Source organism: Sceloporus undulatus, chromosome 6, assembly GCF_019175285.1.
Source record: "Sceloporus undulatus isolate JIND9_A2432 ecotype Alabama chromosome 6, SceUnd_v1.1, whole genome shotgun sequence".
Taxonomy (NCBI): domain Eukaryota; kingdom Metazoa; phylum Chordata; class Lepidosauria; order Squamata; family Phrynosomatidae; genus Sceloporus; species Sceloporus undulatus.
Window position 1 is genome coordinate 112361324 of NC_056527.1, and position 26542 is coordinate 112387865.

The 26542-nt window shown below is 39.1% G+C and overlaps 2 protein-coding genes across 2 annotated transcripts; both read right to left on the minus strand.

The window, feature by feature from the left end:
* Positions 1-3810: 3810 nt before the first annotated feature.
* On the minus strand, positions 3811-8923 carry LOC121933868 (vomeronasal type-2 receptor 26-like). The gene is made up of 4 exons (XM_042473858.1): positions 8899-8923; positions 7668-7900; positions 6307-6433; positions 3811-4724 (listed from the first exon to the last, which is right to left on the minus strand). Exons 1-4 carry the CDS (start codon positions 8921-8923, stop codon positions 3811-3813), a joined length of 1299 nt encoding a protein of 432 aa, XP_042329792.1.
* Positions 8924-18115: 9192 nt separating this feature from the next.
* On the minus strand, positions 18116-25003 carry LOC121933869 (vomeronasal type-2 receptor 26-like). The gene is made up of 5 exons (XM_042473859.1): positions 24987-25003; positions 24022-24313; positions 22024-22251; positions 21076-21202; positions 18116-19017 (listed from the first exon to the last, which is right to left on the minus strand). The coding sequence occupies exons 1-5, from the start codon at positions 25001-25003 to the stop codon at positions 18116-18118; spliced, it is 1566 nt and encodes a 521-aa protein (XP_042329793.1).
* Positions 25004-26542: the final 1539 nt, after the last annotated feature.

Genomic DNA, 26542 nt, shown 5'->3' on the forward strand with positions numbered 1-26542 from the left:
AGCGGATCCAGTAGTGTGCAATGAATACTATGCACTGTGTAAACAAAGTGAGTAGTCAGTAAGACCAGCAGCAGTAGAGGCAGCATCACTCCATCTGATTGCAATGCTTTAAAGGGAGAGTATTCTTAGTCTTCCTACAATGTGACTGCTAGCATCAGCCTGGTTTGGAAAAGCCGATTGCCAATATCCCAGTGTCTACTGACAGAAATTGTGTAGCTTGCTGTTTAAGTAGTCATAGCCCTCTGTTCCTCTAGGATCTCATTTTAACTGTCAATGGTGTATTAGAATGTTTATCATCTTCCATGCTGAAGTATTTATCAGCCTTTTAGACTTTAAAAAATAGTGCCCTCTGAAAAAGTCACTGGAGCTTTAATGATGAATTAATTACAATAATTCTGATAATTAAAGTGAGATAACTACTTCAGCCTTTTTTTTCCCCTCTCCCTTCAGCATCATCTGGAGGCTTGCTAATACAAACTCTTTTTGTGATTTCAACACCACTGCCTTCTGATTCAAGAATGGCAGCTGAATGTCCAAAAGTGTGCAATGAATGAGGAAATCAATGGGAACTGAAATACAGATGCTAGAATAGATAAACCATTGTCCTGAGACAAAAGAACCCATGCACCAAAAATTTTAGCAGTTATTATATCCTGAGCTTATTTTATACTTGAATTAACTGTGCTTCCCTCCTCATATGTAGGTTGATGCTGACGGCCATTCAAAGAAGGAACAGCAAACAGAACACCAGAGTTATTGTTAAAGATACATGTCTGCCTTGATCAGTGGAAAGCCAGTGGAAATAAGAAAGCTGGGTATTTGAACAGGATGTGGGAGCTGGAATATCTAATGTCTTTATGTCTTTGTATCTTTATGTGCTTTAACTCAGTATGCAGCCATCAATCCAAGGCTATCATGTAGGGAAACCTTTCTTTCTGCATAGGAACCAAGTTGATCTTTAAATAACAGCACATTAAAGGTTTAGCAGCAAAACTAATGCACATTTGACAAAATGTGCTAAAGGGAACATATGACATAAGCACATTTATGGACTTTTCAAATCACATTAGAATAAGGGCAGGAAGAGTGGGCGGGAAACTTCTCCCTAACAAAAGCAAAAACAATATACCTTATATATTAGATGTGTTTGCCATCAAGTACTGTAGATCGGAGTTACAGTTATTTACATATCTTAAAACTTTGAGGAATGGAATAATAAAATGAATGAAGTCAAAGGTTGCCATATAGTGATCCTTTAATAAATACACAATCTACACCTAAACTCTGATAGAGGCATTAAGTTTTCTGTCAGTAGTAAAAGGAAGGAAGAGTTTAATATGCTGAGTTATGGTTCAATGTAATGTTGGCAAAGAGCAGAAGGCTTATATCGAGATTGGAAAGTAGTAATTTGTCACAAACTGAAACCACTCCTTCTACCCAAAATTGGTAGCAGTAAAGAAGCAGAGATTATTTTCTAATTCAAAAATAGTTTTATTGGAATTTTTACAGTATATATAAAGAGAAGCAGGGAGAAAAAAGGACATGGAAAGAGAATGGGGAAGAAATCTATACAATATGCCATTGCTGAGGAAGCAGGCAAGTGTAGAGAGCCAGGACAGTTTTATGGCCTACAAAGTTATGTCCTCCAATATGATGGAATAGCTGGAGCTTTCAATAGGAACAGCTCAGCTGAGTTTCAGCCACTACTATACTTTGCACTGGTTTGGACACTTTTAAAAATGGTTCTGGGGCTGAAAAATGGCCCTAAAATAGGGAGTGGATCAGAAGCAGTGATACCTTTGGAGGCATCAAGAACCTGGAAGAAGTGGTTTAGAGCATGCATACATACAGATCATGAACTATACTTTCCTGTCTTAAGAGAACTACTCCACAATTGTATGCTATTAGCCAGGGGCATTAGCCACTGCCAAAGGACAAGACATACAAATGTCACCTAAGATAACAGGTAGCAAAGGAAGGCCAAATGGTGTTGCATGTGCACTTCACATTCAGATTCCTAGGTCCAATCTGCATGGCAGGAATCATGCATTTTGACACTGCTTAATGCTATGGGACTCTGGGATTTCTAAATCTGCGAGATATATAACCTTTTCTGTCAGAGGGCTCTGGTGCCACAACAAACTACAGATCACTGAATTTCATAGTATTGAACCATGGCAGTTAAAGAGTTGTCGAATTGTTTTATTTATTTAGAGTAAGCTAGCAGATGGTCTATATCGCTAGAAGATTTAAATGGGTGCTTGTCATAAGAACTACATGACTGCCTCAAGAGATTTTGCTGCCTGAACTTTATTCTGCCTATCTTTATGCCACCTGTAATCAAGATGTACAGTGCCAGCCATGAAGCAGAAAATCCCTCAAGCAGCTCTATCCTCTCTAGTATTAAAAATAACTAACAATTTGCTACCCTGACATGACAGCCAAAATCTGTTGCCTTAGGCAGCCATCTTCCTAGTCATAGAGTAGGCCTTGGATGGGTATTTTCTTCCTCCTGTACCAAAGATAATCAATCCTTTGAATTCAATGGGAGCAGCCCTGTGAATCATCCTTTCATACAAAGATGTCAAAGTCACCCCTCATATCCCCTTCTTCCATGTTAAAGTTAAGCCTGCTTAGCCATGCTGTTGCCATGTTGTGCGTAAACCAAAGACATAGAGCTGACTACACTCTGTGAGGAAAAAATATATATAAAAGAGGGGAAAAAGTGAATCTGAAGAGGATATAAAAGTGAAACATGGCTTATTGACTAAGACCTGACAAAGGCTGTGATGCTGTGATGCTGATCTTCTCAATAAACTGTTTCTGGTTTCATCCATGAAGTGTGTTCATTGAGTTAGACAGAGACAGGGCATTACAGAAGGACATCATTGAATCTCCCTAATAACATACAGCTCTAGAAGTCAACCAAACATGGATGAGCTCAGCAGCATTCCAACCACACAGTTCCCCATCTCTTGCCTCCAAGTTTTTAAGGCCATATATGTACATAAGCCCACCCTGTGCTCAGGCTGCTGCTAGTCCACACCACTCGTTACTTGAGCCCAACTGGAGCCTATCACAGCTTTGGGGCGAGTATGTTTTTCTAGTCTTGTCCTCCCCCAGACAAGCAGTGCCAGAGCCAAAGCTGTTATGCCTTTCTCCCTCCTGCCACTGCTACCCCCTGCCCACCTCCAATCCATTTTATTGGCATTATTGCTTACATTGTGCTAGCAAAAATAGTCCCTGCAATAATGGTGCAGTACCATACTAGGGTTAAGGGACCACGCAGCAACCACACGGTCCCTAATCCTAGTACGGCACAGCGCTGTGACAATGGTAGCACCCCATGTATACGAGCGCCACCATTGTGATGTGATGGATGCATAGTGTCCACACGTTGCGCCGCCTCTGTGACATCATGAGTGTGCCATTGGCGCACTTGTGATGTCCACCCTGCAGGGCAAAAAGAACCCATTTTTCATGGGTTCTTTTTCCTCTGCAGGGAAGCCACGCAGTTTGACAGCTATGACTTCTCTGCGGAGGAAAACAGGCCTCCCTTTTTAGGAGGTCTGTACCATGCCAATGTTGCCCTTCTATGCCCTCATTACTAGGAAGTGTGGACTGGCTGTTCCCTCCCATCCAGCACATCTGGTGCAATTATTTTTAGCTCTTGAGAAAACATCTGGCAGACTGGGGCAGAGGAAGGAGTTGTAAGAAGTCAGGGACTTGGCAAAGTTTTATTATCAAGGATTGTTCCAAAGAAAATGAGAGCTGAAGTAGGGCACGTGGCAGAAGGTGGTTTCAGAAATATCAGGTATTTCTTTCTTTATTATGTCTTCTCAGTTGCTCTTTGTTGTTCAGTTCAGGCCTCAAAATAATTACATACAGCTTAGGGCAAAAGATGCAACCTAGTAACCCAGCACTGGAAGCCAAAATGGAGAAGATCTCCACAGCCACCATGTATTTTCCATTAGTGCTTAGATAAGCTGGAACAAAAGACACCCAAACACTGCAAAAAACCAAAATGCTGAAAGTGATAAACTTAGCTTCATTAAAAATGTCTGGCAATTTACGAGCAAAGAATGCCACAACAAAGCTGATAAGAGCCAGAAATCCCATGAAACCTAGAATATAATAGAACATGTTGTTTTTTCCTTCATTGCATTCCACAATGATTTCTTCCAGGAGAGAGTGCATATCTAGATGTGGGTGTGGAGGGTCAGTACATAGCCACACCACACAAATGCTTAATTGGATAAATATGCAACAGAGAACAAGAGAATATGCAAACTGGTTTCCCATCCATTTCTTTATCTTTGTTCCTGGCTTGATGGCAATGAAAGCCAAAACCACAGTGATGGTTTTGGCTAAGACTGAAGAAATTGCTGTTGAGAAGATGATCCCAAAAGCTGTTTGTTGTACATAGCAGGAAAGCACCTGAGGCTGACCAATGAATAGCAATGAGCAAAGGAAGCAGAGCAGAAGGGAGATGAGCAGTATGTAGGTGAGGTTTTGATTGTTGGCTTTGACGATGGGAGTGTTCTGGTGTTTAATGAATATGCCAAGCACCAAAGCAGTAACTGCAGAAAGAGCCAGAGCCAAGATGACCAAACTTATGCCCAAAGTTTCATCAAAAGAGAGGAAGTTTAGTGCCTTGGGAATGCATTGGTTTTTCTCCTTGTTTGGATACTGATCTTCTGGGCATTTGAAACAATCATTCATATCTTAGAGAAGGAGGAAAGGAAGGAAGGAGTAAATAAGTTTAAAAATTCAGATATAAAGTATTTTCCAGCTGAATAACAGGCCAGTTTTTTGTTTTGTTTTTATTAGAGATAATCCATGCTTGCAACATTATCCCACCATGATAAACCGTAATTTATAATATAGTTTCCAAAATAATTTGGCTGAAGGGGGGGAACAGAGTGCATTCAAACTCAGTTCACAGATAGCAATGCATATGAGGGGAGGGGGAGACCAAGTTGTCTGTTAAACGTCTATGCACTTCCAAAGCATTGACTGGTGAAAACTTACTTATCAAAAACAAACTGAGAAAGTTTGCCCAGAGTCATGATAAGGGTGTAGCGAAATGTCGATTCAAGTCATGGTAGAAATGTATGGAAATGTAGATCCACAAAGCTGTTACTCCTTACAGATGACCATCCAGTCTCTGTTTATAAACCTCCAAAGAAAGACTCCACCATTCTCTGAGGGAGCATGTTCCACTGTTGAATAACTCTTACCATCAGGAAGTTCTTCCTAATGTTCAGACGGTATCTCTTCTCCTGTAGCTTGAATCCACTGCTGCATGGCCTAGTCTCTGGAGCAGCAATAAACAACCTTGCTCCATCCTCAATAAGATAGCCTTTCAATTATTTAAATGTGGCTATAATGTCACTTCTTAACCTTCTTTTATCCAGACTAAATCTACACAGCTCCCCAAGCCACCCCTCATAGGGCACAGTTTCCAGATCTTTCACCATTTTGGTTGCCCTTCTCTGGACATGTTGCAGCTTATCAATAACCTTCTTGAATTGTTGAAGAAAGTAAGGTGAAAAATGCCTGAATATGACTTTGTACAGGGTCCAGATTTTAGATAAGCGAGATAAGTATTTTCTACTCTGGCCATAACTAGCCAGGTTATGAGACAACTGTCCTGCTACTCCAAGGAATGTTAACATTGGGATTTTTGTATGCCAATGGTAGGGCTGAAGGCAACATGGTGCTGGTACAACATCTGCCTGATCCAGATGTGTGTTCCAGCCTGGAGGCTGCCAAAGGAATGAAGATCCCATTTCTCACTGGATTCCATTGTTCAGCCCAGTATTGGATCCTGCCCATATAGGCTGCCAGTAACCTATGGCACATCCCCATACTGTACTTCTGTCAAACATTCTGTGGGATGGATAGATAAGCAGAATGTATTTGAGTGGGCCTTTTATGATATTTTCAGACAGAATATTCCTTTCTTGAACACAACAAAATGTCCACTCTGGGAGGTTCTTGGGTTGTTTCCTCTTTCAAGTAATAATTTGCATCCAAAACATAATGTACTTATACAAAGACATAGCCATGTTAGTGTGGAAAATCAATGTGCAAAGGGATCTTGTAATACCTTTGAGACTAACTGAAAGAGAGAAGTTGGTAGCATGATTTCACCTAGAATCAACTGTCATTTGTGGTCATTCTAACTAGTCATTCTGTTGCATCTGAGGAAATAGAATCAAGTCTATGAAAGCCCATGTGACCAATGCCTGTCTTTCATAATATACTTATAGTTATTATGGTTCATGGTCTAGTGTCCCCTACCTGTCTCATTGGAGATCTTCCCTTCTGGGCATGTAGCACAGCCATAGCAACAGAATGGTCTCTCCTCTTTCCTTTGTCTATTGTAACCTGGATGGCAATGGTCATTACACAAGCCAAGAGGGGCAACCTACACATACACACACACAAAAAGAAGATACAGCAAACATTCACTTTCTTCTGGCTCTGTGATTTGTTGCACTGAAATAATGGTGCCAAGGGCCTAAAGTAAGGTGAAGAAGTACCAAGTGTTATGGAGCCACTCCATCTTCCTTTTTTTTAAAAAAAAAAAGATGAACTTGAGCAATGGGTGCAGTAGCACAAAAGAGTCCTCTCCAGAAAAGATGTGCAGAACCGGGAGACATTACTAGGGAGTGTGGACAACACCAAGTGAAACCTCATATGAGTTGTCACCTGGTGCACTTGTGGGAAGGGGCTGCCTTCCAGCTCTGTTGATTCTTCTGGCTGGGTGGCAAAGCAAGTTGTCTACCTTTGCCACTCACCCAGCAGCTCCGCCAGACCTGGAAAAGGCTACAGGGTGTCCACTGGTGGGAAGGGGTTGCCTTCTGGCTCTGGCAGCTTTGCTGGCCGATTAAGCAAGTAGTCTCCTCCCTTTCCTGCCTTTCCTGCTCCGCCAGACCCAGAAAGGGCTGTTGAATAGAGGATGGGGTATTTAAAACATTATCCATAATAAGTATGCCACTGGTCTTGAAGACCTCCACCTAGTTCCTTTCTTCTTGTGGAAGACATTTTGTCTTTTCTTCCACAGTGCCAAGAATCAGCTCCCTTCTTCAGTAAAAAGTGAAGCACACTCAGCCACCAGCTTTCAAGCTGATAATCGAGTCTGCTTCAGGTTTTTTTCCTGAATTTACAATAGCAAAACAAAAAAGTATAGGGAAAAGTTGTTGTAGAAAAATGTATTAAAAAGTTTTATTATCCAGTGTGATGGGGAAATAATAATATATTAGCTATAATCCTCTGTCATTCAGGCAAACCATATATATTCAAAACTGTGTACTGCCTGAAGATGAAAGTCTCAGATAGTATACAATGTCTGAATGTACACAAAATATGAAATACCAGTTTTGACAATAAACCTAAGAGGCTGGAAACTATGAATCCTAAGTGACACACAAGTAAAAAATGTCCAACATTCAAAGTGCATATAATGGCATGAATGTATGCTCTTCCTAAGGACATATAATGGAAGTAAAAATACACAACCAATAAGCCCAAATAAAACCATATGCATTTCAACTCACATCTTCCTCAGTTTTACCACTTTTTCTGAATTTAGCAGAAGGGCATAAAGGAGTATTAAAATAACTGGCACAGAGAGTTTAGAAGTTAAAGGTGTGCCCTACCTGATTAAAATTGTGGTGCCATTGAATAATCTTCTCGTTAATTGAGAATTGTCTACCCTGTGGAGCTTGTGGGTCCACTTTTCCTACTTTCACTCTCGAGAAAGATTTATTTGGGTATGTGACCCAGTTGATAATGTCAAACCCAGCTTCTAATAAACCATTATCATTAAAAAACATCTTGTCCCCAACACTGTTGTTGAATGTGACGCTCCTCAAGAAAGGGTGAAGCTGCACTTGAGAAAAAACAAAAAACAAGGGTGCATTACATTTAGATGAAGACCCACGTTCTTTTTCCCCTTATTCTTTTAAGCCAAAGATGGTAAATGTATGGCTTCTACATTCTGTTAGATTCATCTCCCATCAGTCTTGGCCATCATAGGGAATGGTAAGAAATGATAGGAGCTGAAGCATAAGAACACCTGGAGGGAACAGGTGTTCCACTTCACTTCTTAAAAGCAAATTGAATTTGCTTTGAAAGCTTATTAATAGGCTCCTCCAGACGGAGCAAATGTGTTGGACGTTTGTGACTTTTGTTGCTGAGTTTTCTAAACTATCCAAATAACAGTTCTGTTCTCCCAGAATATGTTCTGGTGATTCCCAGCATCCGCTGCAAGATTTATTCTCATCCTCAACTTGCTTTCTTTTTAAGTTCAACACATATTGAAACAAAAAAGATATTGTCTATTGTTATCTTTTTGTTTAAGAAACTTACAGTGCATCTAATAACGAACATGTCTACAGGTACCAAATGAACAGATTTTTGTCTGCAACTTGGATTGTGTACTCTCCTTCTAAATAGCTTGACTATTTGTGTGTCAGGTGCATGTGTGTGTTGTGTGCCTCCAAATCATTTCCAACTTATGCAGATCATAAGGTGAACCTATCATGGGCGCTTTACAGACCACCCAAAAAGGGCGGTCTGCCGGCGCCGCTGGTTGCTGAGTCCGGGAACCACTGAGGACAAACCGTGTGATTCCCGGATGCAACAAAAAAGAAGCTGCAAAATGCAGCTTCTTCTTGCGGTGCAGAAATGGTGCTGCAAGTCACCAATGGTGCACTTGTGGCGTCATTTCCGCCGCGTGACGTGCGGACGCTAGGCGTCCGCAATGTCAAAATGGCGGTGCCCGTGTAAAACGGGCACTGCCATTTTGTACGCGCCGAGCGCATACTAGGGTTAGGGGCGTCCTTTCCGGACGCCCCTTTCTAACTCTAGTATGTGCGCTGCACATACTTTCTGCCTGTGCAGAACAGGCCATGGTGTTTTTTGGAAAGATTTTTTTCAGAGAAGGTTTGCCATTGCTTTCTCCTGAGGCTAAGAGTATGTGACTTGCCCAAGGTCACCCAGTGGGTTTCATGGCCAAGCAGGGAATCAAACCCTGGTCTTCAGAGTTGTAGTCCAATGCTCAAACGACTATGTCATTTTGGCTCCTATGTACCTTCCTAATTCTGGTGTATAGTCGGTCCTTCTTATACACGGATTTTTTATACACGTATTTAAGCATACACGGTTTGAAAATGTTCCAAAAAAGTATAAATTTACCTTGATGTTCCATTTTTTATTAGGGACACCATTTTGCTATGTCATTATACTTAATGGGACTTGAGCATACACGGATTTTGTTATACACGGGGGATCTTGGAACCAGACCCCAGCGTATAACAAGGATCCACTGTAATGAGTTTAATAGGGAGTCAAGTCTCTCCCAGTACAAACAATTCATTTTAAACATAGTATTGTCTCTGAGAAGTGTTCACATGTTTTGGAAACAAACATATGTGACCTCTTTCAAATTATATTGGCTATACCTGAAAATGTTGCACTTTTGAAATATCCCAAGACTGTCCCCTTGCTCTTCTTTTGGCTCTGGACAAATACATAGCATGAAGGGCATGCGCCACCACATAGACAGCATTGTAGATGCTGTAACTCTGGCTGGTCATACTCATTTCAAAAACTGTCGCAGGAAGCCTATCAAGCTTCTCCTCCCCAGTGCAAATATCCTCAGTCATTGAATCAACATTCATGTCTATAAATGAGCAGATGAAGGCTTGCTCCCAAAAGTCCTTGATAAAGCCATCAATTTCAGAGGGAGGATGCAAATTCAAAAGGAAATTTTGGAACCCCTGCACCACATTGGATTGGATTGCAAAGGACAAGGCCCCATGGAAGTTTTGTGCATCCATATCTCTCTGAAAAGTTTCTGAAGAGAAATCCCAATGGGCTGTCATAACCCACACTTTCTTTAAAGGCCTGATGCCATATAGTTCAGCTGCTACAAACAGCCACTGCACATCTAATGCAGTGTGAGTATCTGCATTTACAACAAATATATCAACATCTGTGTTGCTTAAATTCAGCAGCATATACTGGAATTTTAGCAACATTTCATTAATATCGAAAAATTCACTGTGGGCTGGTGTTCTTGCAGTGAAGGCTGTACATATCCCTTTCAGGAAAAGAAGGTGTGTCAAAGTCTGCGCAAACTTTTCCCCTCTGTCATCAGCCATGACAATGATCGCAATCCACTTCCACTGGAAATGTAAAAGAAGTTGTAAAATCCCAACGTACTGATGTTCTTCACTGGGAAACATTTGGTAGGGCTTTGTAAGCTGGACTTTGTCATTCACTGTCAGAGAAAACAAGCAATAGGTGACCTAAACAGGAACACATGTAAATTAAAATAAATACAGTCGGTCCTTCTTATACACTGATTTTTTATACACGGATTCAAGCATACACGGTTTGAAAATGTTCCAAAAAAGTACAAATTTACCTTGATGTTCCATTTTTTATTAGGGACACCGTTTTGCTATGTCATTATACTTAATGGGACTTGAGCATACACGGATTTTGTTATACACGGGGGATCTTGGAACCAAACCCCAGCGTATAACAAGGATCCACTGTAGATTTCTTTTTTCTAGGAAAAGGAAATCTGGTTGCTTAGTTTTTACAAAAAAAGAAAGAAAGAAAATCTATTCATGCACATGAACTAAGATCTTTTTCCCCTGTTACAGGAACTATTGGATGGGGGAAAGATAGTTTGAAAATTGCATACATAATTTGAAATAATCCTAAACCATACCCTGACATGCCATGCAAGGATGCAATAAATGGAAAACATTTCTCATTGCTATAGAACAATATGGCAAACCAAGATGACAGAGGAAGCTCCTGGCTCCATGTTGAGTCTCCCTTGTCCAAAAGACTTAGGATCAGAGGTATTTTGGATCTGGGAGGGGTTTTTTTTAAAAGATTTTCTAATATCTGCATTTGCATATACATACATAATGACTTATCTTGGAGACAGGACCCAAGTATAAACACAAAATTCATTTATGTTTCATATACACCCTGTACACATAATCTAAAGGTAATTTCATACAATTTTTAATAATTTTGGGCATGAAAAAAAGTTTGTCTGCCTTAGAAAGCAAAGGTGTCACTATTCAGCCATCCATGAAAAACATTTTGGTTTTTGGAATATTTTGGATTTCAGAATTCCCAATAAAGGAAATTTAGACTGTATTTTGGTGAGTCAAACTGCTTTCCAAAAGCACATTGATTGGACAGCCCCTTGTTAAACATGCCCAAGGATTCATAGCTGGGTCTGCTAATCACTCAAGCACCATTCTTCTCCACTCTGAGTCTTTCCAACAGAAGACATCATTTTGGAGTTCAGCTTTTCTGACTTTCTGAAGCACAAAAATCCTGTAAGGCTGCAGCTGGTCAAGGGATAATGGTGGGAGTTGAGGTCAGAAGTTGAGCATGTTTAACTTCAGAAAATACCCAGCCTGGTCTGAATGTGGCTTTTTTTGCTAAGATTTGAGGCTTTATGCCAAGTCCAGTACAGTCAGCCCTTGGTATTTGCAGGGAATCCATATTTTACACACACACAAACACACACAGTATTCTTAGACGGAATATTTTCTCTACATATCTACATCTGTTACTAATCTTTCCACCTTTCCTTCTAGTTCCTTCTTCATTCTTCCTTGAAGCTCTGGAAATATATGGTGAAATTTGAAAATATGCCACAGTGCTGACATCTCCATTCTTTGCACATTTATTTTACCTGTGGGATCTTGTAGAGGCTTAAGATGGAGGCCATATGGAGGGAGATTTCAGAGTCAAGACCCCCAATGACAGCTATGAGATTCTTCTCTACACCACACTTATAGTTAGGGACTGTCTTCTTATGACGAGAGATGAGATTCAGGGTATTTTGATAAGTCATCCTTGCTTTGAAATAGTTTTCATAGATCTGGAACCCCAAGGTAACGTTAGATAAAATCTTGGGATTGTCATTGATTTCTTTCACAGCAAACACCAGTGACAGGACATGTTGATAGTTCTTTAGCACTGCACTAAAACAAGAGGCATACTGAGTGTATTATGGATGTCATACTTTTTGTGGACTTCTTCTGCCTAAATTTATGTTGAAGAAATGTCAAGATATTTATCTTGTAATGAAGTATGAAGGCAAGTAAATTAATTATGACATACTGTACACCATCACAGAACTGGGCCAGGCAAAGTTTCGGCATTATAAAAATGTAAACTGGTAAATAATAATAGTAAAACCACTACCAGGGATCACTCAATGTTCTTCATTCCTACATTCAGTTGTTTATTTTATAGCATTTAGCAATAGCATTTACATTTCTATACTGCTTCATACTGAACTAAGCAGTCTTTAAGCAGTTTACAATGTGTATGCCAATTGCCACCAACAAGACTTCTTCCACCATGTACTGCTCTTTTTGGTGTGTGCTTTACAAATGAGTTGTTTCTGCAGTTACAATGTCTTGTATTCTTTTGAATGCTTTAGCATTTTCTATTTTGTTTGTACTTCTAATGTTTCTTACTAATTTTTTTCATCACCCAGGGAAATACAAATTTGCATGAAATATAGGGGGTATTGTTGTTATCTGCCTTTAGCTGACTTTGACATATGCCAAGTCTGTCATAGGATTTTCTTGATAAGATTTATTCAGAGGAGGTTTGCCATGGCCTTCCTCTGAAAATAGACTACAGCATTTGGTATTACTTGGTGATTTTCCTTAAAAGTACCATGCATTATGTAAATAAATGATCAAACAAAAATTAAAAACCCAAATCAACTTAGTTAGTCCCAACTACTATGGATCCACTGAATCCATTGTTCAATGCGGACTCAACATGTAAGTAAATACCATTAATTTAATGGCTATACTCTAACTGGGACCAGCAATAGAATTCTGGCCAAAGAGTCACAATGTACATCAACCATCACAGTTTAAATATATATTTATGTCTGGATTAAGTTTCAATATAATAAACATAACAGTCAGGAGAGGTGATCTATCACCCACACTCAGGTCCTAATATACACAGTACATGTTTTTCCAGATCGGTTTCCTATGCATACTCTGAACCTCATTCATGATGACAAAAGCTGTCATAGATTAGAGCCCATTTCACCAGATTCATCAGGTAATTCATGATTCATTGTCAGTTAATTCAGAGCTTCAAATTCTCAGGGGAGGAGAATCCCCAAACATTGTCAGGTATGTTTAAGTCATCCTATACTTAAGATTATTTGTGATAGATAGTATGGATGAATATATTGATATGCTTTCTCATATATGCCAAGGGGCTCTCAGATGCTTAAAAATGAACTATGATGCTTTATTTGCATTTATATTGAATGCTAGAGTTAAGAAAAGTTGTCAAAGTGCTGACAGTTACAGTGACCTTTGTTAAGAATCTTTTATTTAGCCACATTGGTTTGGAATACAGAGAACACCTTAACTAATGCTGCACAGAGACTATGTATTAAAATCTCAAGGTGTTTTACCCCAGCTAAAGATGAGCATGAATCAACTTCCTCTATAGGCATGTAACTGATCTACTGTATTTCAACCATTTCAGTCCCAACAGCATTATCTGGTGAAAGCCAATGGTCAATGAGTGACTACCATTTTTAGTTTAAATATCTCTTTACATTTTTTTTTCATTCAAAAATATAAGAGGACACATCAAATATTAGTCAAATAAATCACTCCATTATAACAACAACTGTAAAATAAAATCTTCCTCTCGTGTTAGTGACACACCACATCCATCTAAGACTACCATTTTTCCCTTCTGAAAACCAGGGTGGTTTTTCTTTTTTGTAAAAAAACAAAAACAAAAAGCACGCATAGACAAAATTAGACGGAATGGGCAGGAACTTAAATTTCATCCAAATGGCATTTTAATACCAAAGGTGGATAGACTCAGTCAAGGAAACTGTACCCCTACATTTGCAAGACCTTAGAAGGATGACAGGTTGAGTTGGAGGTATCTCATTCATAAGATCATCATAAGTTAAAGGCGATGTGATGGCAGTTAACAACAACAATAATGCATACATTTGTTCAAAAGATGTGTGTTCTGTCTTTCCTTAAAATGCTCAAAGTAGCTGCTTTCTGAATGTACTATTACTTCTGGTATCTGTTTGCATGGTGATGCTTATAACCCTGAAACACTGTCAACCAACAATAAAAATGATTTTCTTACGTGTGCATAACCTCTGTTTGTGCATCCATAGCCACTGTCTGTGGGTTTTGACTGAAGAGCATTGGACTGAATTGGGGCAAGAAGAGCTGGGAAGCCATCCCACCAATGATGAAGTCGCCTGACTGATAATACTCATGTTGTACATGCAAGGTATCATTCAGTCTACATAAAGCAGGATATGATTTGCCTTCAATTTGAGGGAATACTAGGAGTAGCAGCAAAATGAATAATTCTGTCATCTTGAAGAAAATAACTGCTTTTCTTGATACTGACTTCTGTTTAAAACATTCTCGTTCAGTAGAGTAATGAATACTTGCCTTCAAAACAGAACAGTGCACTGGCAAAGCACAGGAGCTAAGAAACTTTATATAAACTTTCTGAGGCTTTATTATTCCATATGCTTGTGGCTTCCACAAAGACATGTGTAAATTGTTAGGCAGAAGACTGATTCATGGTGCTTTGAGATAAGTATATGGTGCGTGATCCCTAGGGCATTGCAACTGATGCATGTATGCAATTTGTGTATGAAACGGAGGCACTGAAGAAAACATGTTTATCCATCATGTCAGACTTCTTCTCTGCTCCATTGTAGAATGTGGGAGGCACATGGATCCAGCAAGATTCTGGAAATGGCGGAAATGGTCTTGAGAAATAGCTTGAAAGGAGGTGACCATATTCTACTGTTCAAAGGGAACTTGTTACACCTTTGGGACTGTGTGAAAGAAGTTGTGGCATCTCAGATGACATCTGAGCAAGTAAACCAACTCTATGAAAGTTTATGCTACAACTTCTTTCACACGATTAGTCTCAAAGGCCCTACAAGATCCCTTTGCCTACTGATATTCCAGACTAACACAAGTTGTGTTCTACTATGTTAGAATGTACGATAGCCTTAGATAGTTAGAACGTAGCTCGCCTCAGCTTCACAGTAGGGAACATGCTTTGCACACAGAAAAGCATGAGTTCAATGTATGGTGCCTCTACATTTATCAGATACAAAATAGTGAGATCTAGAAGAAGCATCTGCATGACATAGTTAATCTGGACAAAGTATAGAAATTATTTTCATGAGATTTGGTGGCATCCACTTATTTGAACAGGTTTAAAGGAGAATTGGACTAATTCATGGAGGAGAACTCCATTAGTGGCTACTAGTTCTGTTGTATATTAGACCCAGGATCACAGTCAGAATGCCTCTGAATACTATTTGTAGGACAACAAGAGGAGAGGACAGTCTGCCTGGAGTTATTTGGTTTGCCACAGTAGGGAAAACGGTTGCCATCACACAGCAGAAATAAAGACGTTTGATATCATTTTAACTGTCATGGCTCCATCCTGTGGAATCCTAGGATTTGGAGTGCATTACGAGTGCATGTTCAGAATGAATGGAAAATAATGCAGGTTAATATATTTAATATTATGAGTGAACAGGAAAATTAATATTCCTACTGTCCTCATAGGTTGCATGTGGGGGTTTTAGAGGCTTCCCACACCCCTCAAACTTTAAGGGTGATGGGACCTGAATTTTGGGATGGGAAAACATCAGCAAAGAAGATCTGATGGTCACTATGAAATATGCAGGGTGTTGGCTGATTCATGGCACTCCTCCAGCACTGCATCCATACAATGCAACACTGAAGGAGTGCCATATAGCCACACCCCCGTGGCTATGGCACCCATTTGAGGGTGCAAAAAAGAGCCACTTTTTCAGTTACTGTTTGCACCCTCAAGAGGCCAGATCAGGGCCACAGTGTGTGGTTGCTGCGGCCCCGATCCTGCTAGAAAAGGAGCGGCATCTGTTGAGCCCCATCAGTTTCAGTAGGAAGGCTTATGGTCAGGATTAATGGGGAGTTCAAATGATTCATTATGTCTGGATGGCAACACATTAAAAAAATTGGTATCTTCTAGGCAAGGAATCTATTCTACAGCTTGTTAGGCAAGAGTGGTTGGATTGGAGTGGAGAATGTGGGATCCTATTGCATCTAATTCACTATGGAGTCACTGATATGATAATTTTGTATTTGGTCCAAAACACACTGCAGAAATAATTCAGTTTGAGACCGCTTTATGTGCCCTGGCTCAATGCTAGGCAATTGTGGAAACTGTAGTTTTATGAGACATTTAGCCTTCTCTGTCAAAGAGCTCTGGTGCCACAATAACTACAGTTCCCAGAATTCCCTAGCACTGAGCCAGGACAGTTAAAGCGGTCTCAAATTGGATTATTTCTGCAGTGTGTTTTGGACCATTATGAGTTAATTTCTAACTCATTTGTACATTGTAATATGTAACTAGATTAAATTTTCTATTAGAAATTCGGCCTGCAAAACATAGGCTTCATTGCAACTTAATTTTAAAGAATCCAAGTAGTGGGGGGGAAACTCCCTTGTTAATATGACTTTTCCAAATCACTGTAAGATCTCCTAAATGCTTCAGAGGGTTAAATGTTTCCTAGCCTCAGCCTTGACACAGGGAGGCCTGACACAACTTTCAGTATACCTTTTTCATGCTCAGTTAATCTACCTCCTAGTCATCTCCATCAATCTTGCAAGGGTCAAAACCATTCCCTTAATCCATGTCAGTCTTCACAATAAGGATTTTTAGAGGTTGCTGTTCCTATTTCTCTGCTGTCTGACTCTTCCCTGAAGTTTATATACGACTCTCTGGCATATCTCAATGTCAAGGATCCACTGATTTCTGCAATGCCATAATTATCTCACTGTGAGATAATACTGAAAGACTAGAAAAGTCTTCATCTGTATAATATAATATAATAGTAAAATAATAATAATAAAATTTTATTTGTATACCGCAATTCCTGGGTAGATCATAGTGGTTCACAACATACAAAAATAATACAGTGAAATAACAACATATATCCCCAGTAACATCCAACATTCTTCCCGCACCAATTAAAATTTCAGAATACAACCTAAAACATTACATCATAAAACCATTAAAAAAAAACCAATACAAACAACAGCTGGATCGAACCAATGTGCAACAAGGGGAGGAAGGATGGTATAATTAAGGAACATGGGGGAAAGCTTGTCGGAAAAGATAGGTCTTCAAATTTTTCCTAAACAAGTCTATAGAGGTGACCGAGCGGAGCTTGTCGGGCAGAGAGTTCCAAATCTGTGGGGCTGAGATGGAAAATGCCCTTTGAGAAAATGAGATGTATCTCGACTTAGGAACTCTTAACAGATTCTTCCCACCCGACCTGAGAGTGCCGGGCGGACTGTATGGGGAGAGGCGGTCCTCCAAGTACCCTGGGCCCAAGCCATTTAGGGCTTTATAGGTGATAACCAACACCTTGTATTGCACTCGGAAGCGAATGGGCAGCCAATGTAGATCTTGTAAAATAGGTGTTATATGACTGGTCCTGGAGGATACAGCTTCTCACGCTGGGCTTTATGACACCTAAGTTCATGATGAGATTTTACAAGTGCTGGGGTTCAGATTTTCAAATGAAATTTACAAACTAGAATTGGATGGGTAGCTAGTCAAAAGGAAACAGCTCTATATGCCATACAACATTCTAAGGTATTTTATTCTTTAAATCCTAATTCTTTAAAATCTGAATTCACATGAATCTTATGTAATTTATTCTTTAAAAGAAGCAGTTTTGAAATACCTGTACAGGAGAAATATTCATGTGAATTCAAAACTGCTAAAGCAACGGACTAAGCATTCTACATTAACCAAATAATTGAGCCAAATGTCAGAAAAGCAAAGCATCTTTATTTAAAGAACAGGATTTGGTGGTGGTGGGAAAACCATCTTCAAATACTCCATCTTTGAATCATGGAAAATATCATATATTCAGAATATCTCCAGACGAACTTTTAAAAAATGTTCTGCAATATTGTATGCAGTACGGTGCCTATTTTTAGCACAGACACTTGTTTTACTTATTTCTCCTTTTTAGCTGGTCCTTACTGTTCAGTTGAGGTCTCAGAACAATTATATAGCATTTAGGCGCAAATATAAAACCCAGTATACTAGCACTGGAGGTCAGGATGGAGAAGATCTCCACAGCCACCATGTACTTTCCTTTGGTGCTTAGATAAGTTGGAATAAATGACACCCAAACACTGCAAAACACCAACATGCTGAAAGTGATAAATTTGGCTTCATTAAAAGTATCTGGGAGTTTCCGAGCAAAAAAGGCTACAATAAAGCTGACAAGAGCCAGCAATCCCATGTAAGCAAGGATTAAGTAGAACATGTTGGCTGATCCTTCGTTGCATCGTACTACTATTTCTTTGGGCAAAGTGTGCATCTCAAAGCTTGGGAAAGGAGGACTGGTGCATAACCATATCATGCAAATTATTATTTGAATAAATGAACAACAAAGAACAACAGAGGCTGCAAACTTTTTACCCACCCATTTCCTCAGCTTGGATCCTGGCTTAGTGATCATGAAAGCCAGAACAACTGTGAGGGTTTTTGCCAAAACAGATGAAACAGCCACAGAGAAAATGATCCCAAAAGCAGTTTGTTGTAGTTGGCAAGTGATTAAATCAGGATGACCAATGAACAAAAAGGAGCAGAGAAAACAGAGGAAAAGGGAAATGAGCAGAGAAAAAGTTAAGTTCTGGTTGTTGGCTTTGACAACGGCAGTCTTCCGATGCTTAATGAAAATTCCCAAAACAAAAACTGTGAACACAGAAAGTGACAGAGCTAGAATGGCCAAAACGATGCCCAATGGTTCATCGTAGGACAGAAAATTCATGTCTTTGGATAGGCACTCATTTCTCCTCCTGTTTGGATACTGATCTTCTGGGCATTTGAAACAGTCATTTTTATCTTTGAAATTAAAAAAGGAATCAGAAAAAAAAACAATATTTCAGTTTCTCAGATATACTATCATATGGTCTATTGCAATATAGATTTCAGTACTATAGGTTGCATGTTGCTATAGCAATTTATAGCTCTGCAACTAATCTGTTCAAACGTAGGTATGGATGCATCAATCTACTTTCAGGTCATCATTTTTATGGAATCATTTTAGTAATTAGTTAATTAAAATATTTACATTTTCATTTCTACCCAAAAGTGGTTGGCTTTCCTACATGTTCAGTTGTCAGAATATAAAATTGTAATGTGAATGAGAAATCAAGATATGGTATAGTATAAACATAACAAAAGGTATACAAATGTAATACAAATGCAAAATGAGAAAAACATTGACAAAAAATAATAAAATTTAATCACAATGTGCAACTAAAAGAAATAAGCAATGTGAAAACTAGCAATACTAAGACATTAACAGAGCCAGACTAATTACAGTCGACCTTTATATCCACGGATTCTTTATCCATAGATTCAACTATCCACTATTTGAAAATATTTTAAAAAGAACATAAATTCTGAAAAGCAAACCTTGGTGTTAATATTTGATATAAGGGAGACTATTGGTGCATCTTCTTCAAATTGATTGTAGCTTCTTAATAAATTAACAAAACATATATCCACCCCAAAACTCAGATAAATAAAATTAAGATCCTGGGATATAGCCATCTCAATTCAGTCTCTGAATCATTTTTTCACAAAAATTCACATTCCTTTTCATACCCAATTTCCGCTAAAATATCATATGCAGCAAATATTCCTTTGAAATGCACAAATTTTCATATTCTTTTTCTCTTTAACATAATATTTACTTAGGCTTTTTAAAAAAACAAGTAGTGAACAGCATCACAAAATTCAGAGAACTGTGTAATCTAGAGGATAACTGTGTTCCAATTCATAAATTACTCCACTGTGTGATTAATGCTGGATTGTTGAAAATTGCATTAAATATATGTATGTATGTTTCTTGGAAGAGAAACTACTCTCCAGGTAGATGGCATGGAATCATGCAGGAATTTCATGTGCCCTTTCATAACATTTTAAATTTTGTATACCCAAGCATTTTTTTATGTAACACATCTGATGCCTGATAGTGGAAGATTTCCAGAAACACATTATTATTTTTCTCTATAAAAGAATACATTAGGAATGGAATCCTGTTAGTGTCTTGTACTTATTGTGTGTCTTTAGATCTTAGTGGTTCAGGCACTGGACAATGACTCTGAAAATCAGAATTCAAATTCCCATTCAGCCATGAAAACCCACTGAGTGACCTTGGATGAGCCACATACTCTCAGCCCCAGAAAAGCCCCATGATAAGTTCAATGTAGGGTTGCCATAAGTCGGAAATGACTTGAATGGATGGAATCCTCTTAGCAGCCTCTTGTTGTTATGTGCCTTCAGGTCATTATTGGCTTATGGTGGTGACCGTATCAGGGTTTTGGGGGGGAGATTATTTCAAGGGGGGTTACCACTACCTTCCCTTGAAGCTGAGAGAGTGCGACTTGTCAAGGTCACTCTGTGGATTTCCACGGCTGAGCAGGGATTCAAACCCTGCTGTCCCAGATTTCTAGCCCAAAACTCAAACTACCCAATATGGTACTCCTTAGTGTCTTATATGTCTGTAGGTTCCCCTCCAGAAGCAATATGCATGCTTTTTTCCAATGTCGAGTGTATGTTTATGCATATTTGGTTGTGCATACAGCTGCCCATTTGGTATCTTTGTTCAGTTGTGCCATGCAGCCATTCAGCACCAGGGCTGTATAACACAATTAATATGTAACTCTCATTTGAAAATGCTCCAGAACCCCAATGTAGGATGGCTGCCTATGTCACTGATGTATAACTATGCAATCTCAGAGCTATGAGTGCTACTTGGGTCCCAGAAAACCAACCTTCCACTGCTCAGTTAGGGATGACTTCAGCATGTTATTATATTCATTCTTCTTCAAAGTAACTCTTTAAGTTCTGCATGAGGAGTCTTAATACATTTTATAATATAACCTCTCTTACCCTTCACATCTGAAATTTTGCCTTCTGAACATGGAATACATTTGTAGCAGCAAAACGGCTCGCCTTCCTTTTTCATCCTGCTGTAGCCTGGCTGGCAGGGGTCATTACACAAGGCAATGGGCACGGTCTGTTTAAGCAAAAAGGAGATGAAACATTGATATTCTTTTTTTATATAGTCAACGAAAAGAGATGAATGTTTTCAATTACACAAAAATCTTCCCAATCTGGGATGCCCATAACCCCAGGGAGTGCAAGATGGAATTTCAGGGGTGTGTGACAAAGCTGTTTTTGTTAATCTGCAATCAATTTCCTTTTGTCAATCAAGACAAAATCTAGGAGTTGCCAGAATTCACAGGCAGATCTACAGACTGCAGCCAGCAAGGATGTTTTTGACAAAATCATGAATGAGAAGCAGGAGCAAAGACGTAATTGAATGTTATGTTCACAACTGAGATTGATTTTACTGTTTACATTTTTTTCTGAATAAATTAGAATCTAATTGCTCAAGTTAGATATGCATTTTATGTACTGAGTTTTGTCAGTCATACATTTACAATAAAACTTCAGGATCGTTATTAAAATTTAAGCCACAATCTTGTTGCCTCCACCAGAAAATTGGCCATTAGTCTGGTAATATGTGGGTTCCAATCTTCCAATAAATATTCCACTGATAACCCATCCAAACAGAAATTTATCCCTCTCTTTACCCTTCATTTTCTGATACCACCTTATCCCTCTGCTACTATAAGGTAGGTTTCAGAATATGGAAAGGTTTAGGATTGCTGAATGGGTTCAGGAAGATCAGGCCCATTGAGAAGCAACTAAGGAATGGTTTTCCACCTCTATCCCACATCTTAAATATAAAAAAGTTATGCTGAGTAGAATTAATTCAGGTTATGGGGGCACAATATTGAGTACTGCACACTAAAGAATCCAGTCTGTTCTTACCTGATTAAATTGGATTTGCCATGTAATGATATTCTCATCAATGGACAACTGTCTGGCCAAGGTTGATTGAGGATCCATTCTTCCTACTTTCACTTTTGAGAAAGATTGATTGGAGAAAGTAACCCAGTTGATGATATCAAATCCAGCTATCAATTCACCTTTCTTGTCAAAAGACACTGTGTCCCCAGCACTATTGTTAAATGAGATGCTTACTAAGAAAGAATGAAGCTGGAATGAAATAAGTTTAGCCAAGTTTTTAAAAACTGTTGGAAGGAGATAGTAATATTTGACTTGTGGTCCCTTCACAAAGGGGTCTAATAAATACCCTTAAGGTGCCAGATCCCATCCAATCTTAGAAACTAAGCAGGAGCATGCCTAGTTGGTGCTTGGATGGGAGACTGCCAAGAAATATCAGATGCTGCATGCTATATTTTAAAAGAAGGAAATGGCAAACAACCTTATAGGATTCAACTACACTGCAGAAATAATGCAAATTGACACCACTTTAACTGCCTTGCTAGAGTCATGGCAGTTAAAGTGGTGTAAAACTGCATTTATTCTGCAACATGGCTATACACTAAGTAGCAATCGTGAATACTTATCTAAGTATCTGATGCAGGGTCATCGCTGTTTTTATTATTAATGCCATTGATCTATTTTATTTTCTATGTAATAATTACTTGAAAATGCTGCAGCTTAGAAGATTTCAGATGGTCTGTCTCTCCTATTGGAGCATGTTTTGTTCTTGATGAACACATGGCATGCAGAGCATGTGCAATAGCATAGACAGCATTGTAGATGCTGTAGCCTTGACTGGTCATACTCATTTCAAATAAAGGCCCAGGAAGGTTGTCCAGCTTCTCCTTCCCGGTGCAAATTCCTCCATCCACCTCTGTCACGTCACTGTTTGGGAATGAACAGTTAAACGCTTGCTCCCAGAAGTCCCTGATAAAACCATCTCTATCAGAGTGGGGCTTCTGAACATGAAGGAAATGTTGGAATCCAGGTACTTGAGTGGAATGCACTGCGAAGGACAAGGCTCCATGGAAGACCTGTATATTCAAATATTGCAAAAATGGCTCCACGGAAAAATCCCAGTGAGCTGTCAAAACCCACACCTTGTTTAAAGGAATCATAACTTCTGATGCAAGCATATTGATCCCCACTTGCAAATCTAATATCATATGAGGATCGGCACTTATGACACATACGTTCACTGTTGCTTTCGTTACCATCATTGCTATATTCATGAAGGGATCATAAAAGTTAATAACTTCTATAATGTTGCTCTGGGTTGGCATCCTTTTAGTGAAAGCAACGCAGATATCATTCTGAGAAAACTTGTGTCCCAAAGTTTGCACAAACTTTTCTCCTTTATCATCATCCATGGCCATGAGTCCAACCCACTTCCATTGAAAATGAAGGAGCAACTTGACAATTCCAGTGTACTGAAGTGCTTCGCCAGGGACCACACGGTATAAGAGGGAACGCTGAGTTACATCATTCATGGCTGGTGCGTATAAGCAATACATGACCTAAGGGGGGAGGGGAATGTTTTTACATACATAAAATGTCTGAGAAATATAAAGTAGGCCCTACACGTCTGCTGGGGTTAGGGGTCCATGACCTCCATGGAAGTCGGGAAATCGCAAATAAAATAACACTATAATTTTTATCTGAGAAAACATCTCTCTAGGAATCTCTAGATCCTCCAGAAGAACTCTGTGGTCAACTTTCATAGAGATTTCATTAAGGTGAACCTATCATGGGGTTTTCTTGGTAAAAGTGTGTTTGTCATTGCCTTCTTCTGAGGCTGAGGTAATGCAACTTGCCCAAAGTCATTCGGTGGGTTTCCATGACTGAGCAGGGAATCAAACTCCAGTCTCCAAAGTCATAACCCAGTGTTCAAACCACTTCACCACACTGGCTCTCTATTTCTAGGCATGCACACACTTTTACAAAGGCATCTAGAGAAACTAGAAATCAACCTCAACTTACCTGTGGTATCTTGTAGAGGCTCAAGACGGTGGCTATGTGGAAGGAAGTTTCAGAATCAAGGCCTCCAATGATAGCTATTGGGTTCTTCTGCAAGTCACAATTGTAGTTGAGAACAGGCCTCTTCTGATTAAAGAGAAGATTCAAGGTGTTTTCATAAGTGATCTGTGCATCAAAGTGGCTGTCATAGACATGAAACCCCAAAGTGGTATTGGGTAAGATCTTGTGGTTTTCATTTATCTCTTTCACAGCAAATGCCAAAGAGAGGACATGCTGATATTTTTTCAGCAATACACTAAAGTGAGAGACACATAATATTTAAGAAATTATGCTCTATCTCATTTTTCTTTTCACTCTTTTCTGTTGTTGCAGACACATTTCCTTCACAGTCTGTTATACTGTCTATAATAACCATGCCAAAATCACTCTTATTCAGAGACCATCAGGAAATTTGGCTGAAGAGGTGGATAAGACAGTTAAAGAATCTCATCTTCATGGCAAGATTTCTTGGCAAGATTTGTTCAGAGGGGCTTTGCTTTTGCCTTCCTTTGCAAGCGAGAGAGTGTGACTTGTCCAAGGTCACCTATTGGATTTCCATGGCTGAGCAAGGATTATAGTTCAGTATTCAAACCACTACACCACTCTGGCTCTATATTACATATATGCATAAGCAACATGGTATAATGGTTTGAGAATTGTACTATAACTAGAAAACAGGGTTTGAATCCCAGCTTGGCCATGGAAATGCATCGGTTAGCCTAGGGCAAATCTCACTCAGCCTCAGAGGAAAACAAAGGAAAACCTCCTCTGAACAAATCTTGCCAAGAAAACCCTGTAACAGGCCTTAAGGGTCACCATGAGTCAGAAATGACTTGAAGGCACACAACAACAACAACAACAACAACAACAACCACTGTGCATTACATTATAGCTGTGTGCACTTGTGTACCGTGTTTCTTTTGGATTACCTGTCTGGGTGAAACATGGTTATAGATGATCCAGATTACTAGCCACTGAAGAACTAGATGTGTCTGGCCCCTTCCACCACAAGCATGGAAGTTGTAGCCATTCTGGCATATTGCCTCCAGTACAACATATTTGCATGATAGATAAACATGACTAATAACTATGGAATATCTAACCCTTTAAAATGATCTATGACAGCAACCTCCATGCCACTTATAAAATCACTCTATGCAATGCAGTGCTGAATATGCGTTTGTCTATAGTTTTTTCCCAGCCAGATCCTAACAATCTAATTTACAACAACTTATTGTCTATTTTGATTCTCTGGGACAGCAAAAGTTAATAGGAATGTGCAGGCCAATTGCCCATGCTACCTGAAAAGAAGTAAATAGAGAAGGAACCTGGAGAAACACTAGGACAAATGAGCTTACTTCCTAGAATTATTTGATGTGACAGAAATTATTGAAGCAAATCTAACAATGAAACTAGACCTGTTTTTCAAACTGCTCGATATTGGAAAGATATTGGAAACACTAACACAAGAAGAATGATATTGAAGACTGGCAATTTAATGAAAATTGATAAATTAATGAGACTATTAAAAGAGAAGACAATTTGAAGCTTTGGAAAGGATTGGAAAATGATGAAATCTGAGAGAAAACCTGGGAACCTTACTAATGACAGTTGTGATAGATTAAATAATGGGTATTTAGTAATAAAAGACTGTTCATTTACTGTAGATGAACACTATAAATTTCCTGAACTGAGAAATCAATTACATAACAAAGGTAGCCATCAGCCAAACAGTAGGAAGCCACAATTTTATTATTTCTAATGTTTGTTTATTAATGTGATTTGTATCAAAATTTTAATAAAAAAATATATATTTTTAAAAAAGAAACAAACTCAACATGTTCTCCCACTCACCCTCTCCTCCAAAAAGTCTAAACACCACCACCATGTCCCAGACTAGAAACATAAATAGTTTATTTGCTGTGCAAACCATATCTTGCAGCATCTGTCTGGAATTATCCTAGAACAGTCATAGAAAGCAAAATAGCATCTTCTTACAGAGGCACAACTTTCCAATATGGAGTGGGATGTGTTGTAAAATCTGCTCCCTCAGAAAAGGAGAAGAGCTGGGAAGTGATCCCACCAATAATAAGGTCCCCTGGTTGATAATATTGGTATTTCAGCTGGTGGGGATTGTTCATGATACACATCTTCTTGCAATCTGTTTGAGGCAGCAGTAGAAGTATCAGAAGGCGTAAAAACAAGAAGTATCCTGTCATACAGAAGGGGGAACCTTTTTCCCTCAGCAGAGAATATGTTCCAGTTATTATCATCATCCAGCATCCGCTTGGTTAGAACATTCTGGTTTGTCTGGTTCTGGAGACTTCTGAAAGCATCCAGACTGACAGATCTTCCCTATCCCTTAAGGTAAATACCCCCTTCAAGGACAATACAGCCCTTGCAGACCACAATTCATCACTTCCCCAGTCACATGAGAGGCTATTTTATATATGTATTATTAATTTTTTGTTGCTTAAATCAACAT

Excerpts from the sequence above, each read along its gene's own strand:
- LOC121933868 (XM_042473858.1), bottom strand. The coding sequence starts at position 8,923 with ATGGCCTGTTCTGCACAGGCAGAAA. Across the intron at positions 7,901-8,898 it reads CTGTTCTGCACAGGCAGAAA|TGCAGCTTCACCCTTTCTTG; the intron begins GTATGTGCAGCG and ends TTTTTTCTCAAG. Across the intron at positions 6,434-7,667 it reads GGCACCACAATTTTAATCAG|GTTGCCCCTCTTGGCTTGTG; the intron begins GTAGGGCACACC and ends GTGTATGTGTAG.
- LOC121933869 (XM_042473859.1), bottom strand. Across the intron at positions 21,203-22,023 it reads GGCAAATCCAATTTAATCAG|ACCGTGCCCATTGCCTTGTG; the intron begins GTAAGAACAGAC and ends TTGCTTAAACAG. Across the intron at positions 19,018-21,075 it reads CAAAATTTCAGATGTGAAGG|ATAAAAATGACTGTTTCAAA; the intron begins GTAAGAGAGGTT and ends TTAATTTCAAAG.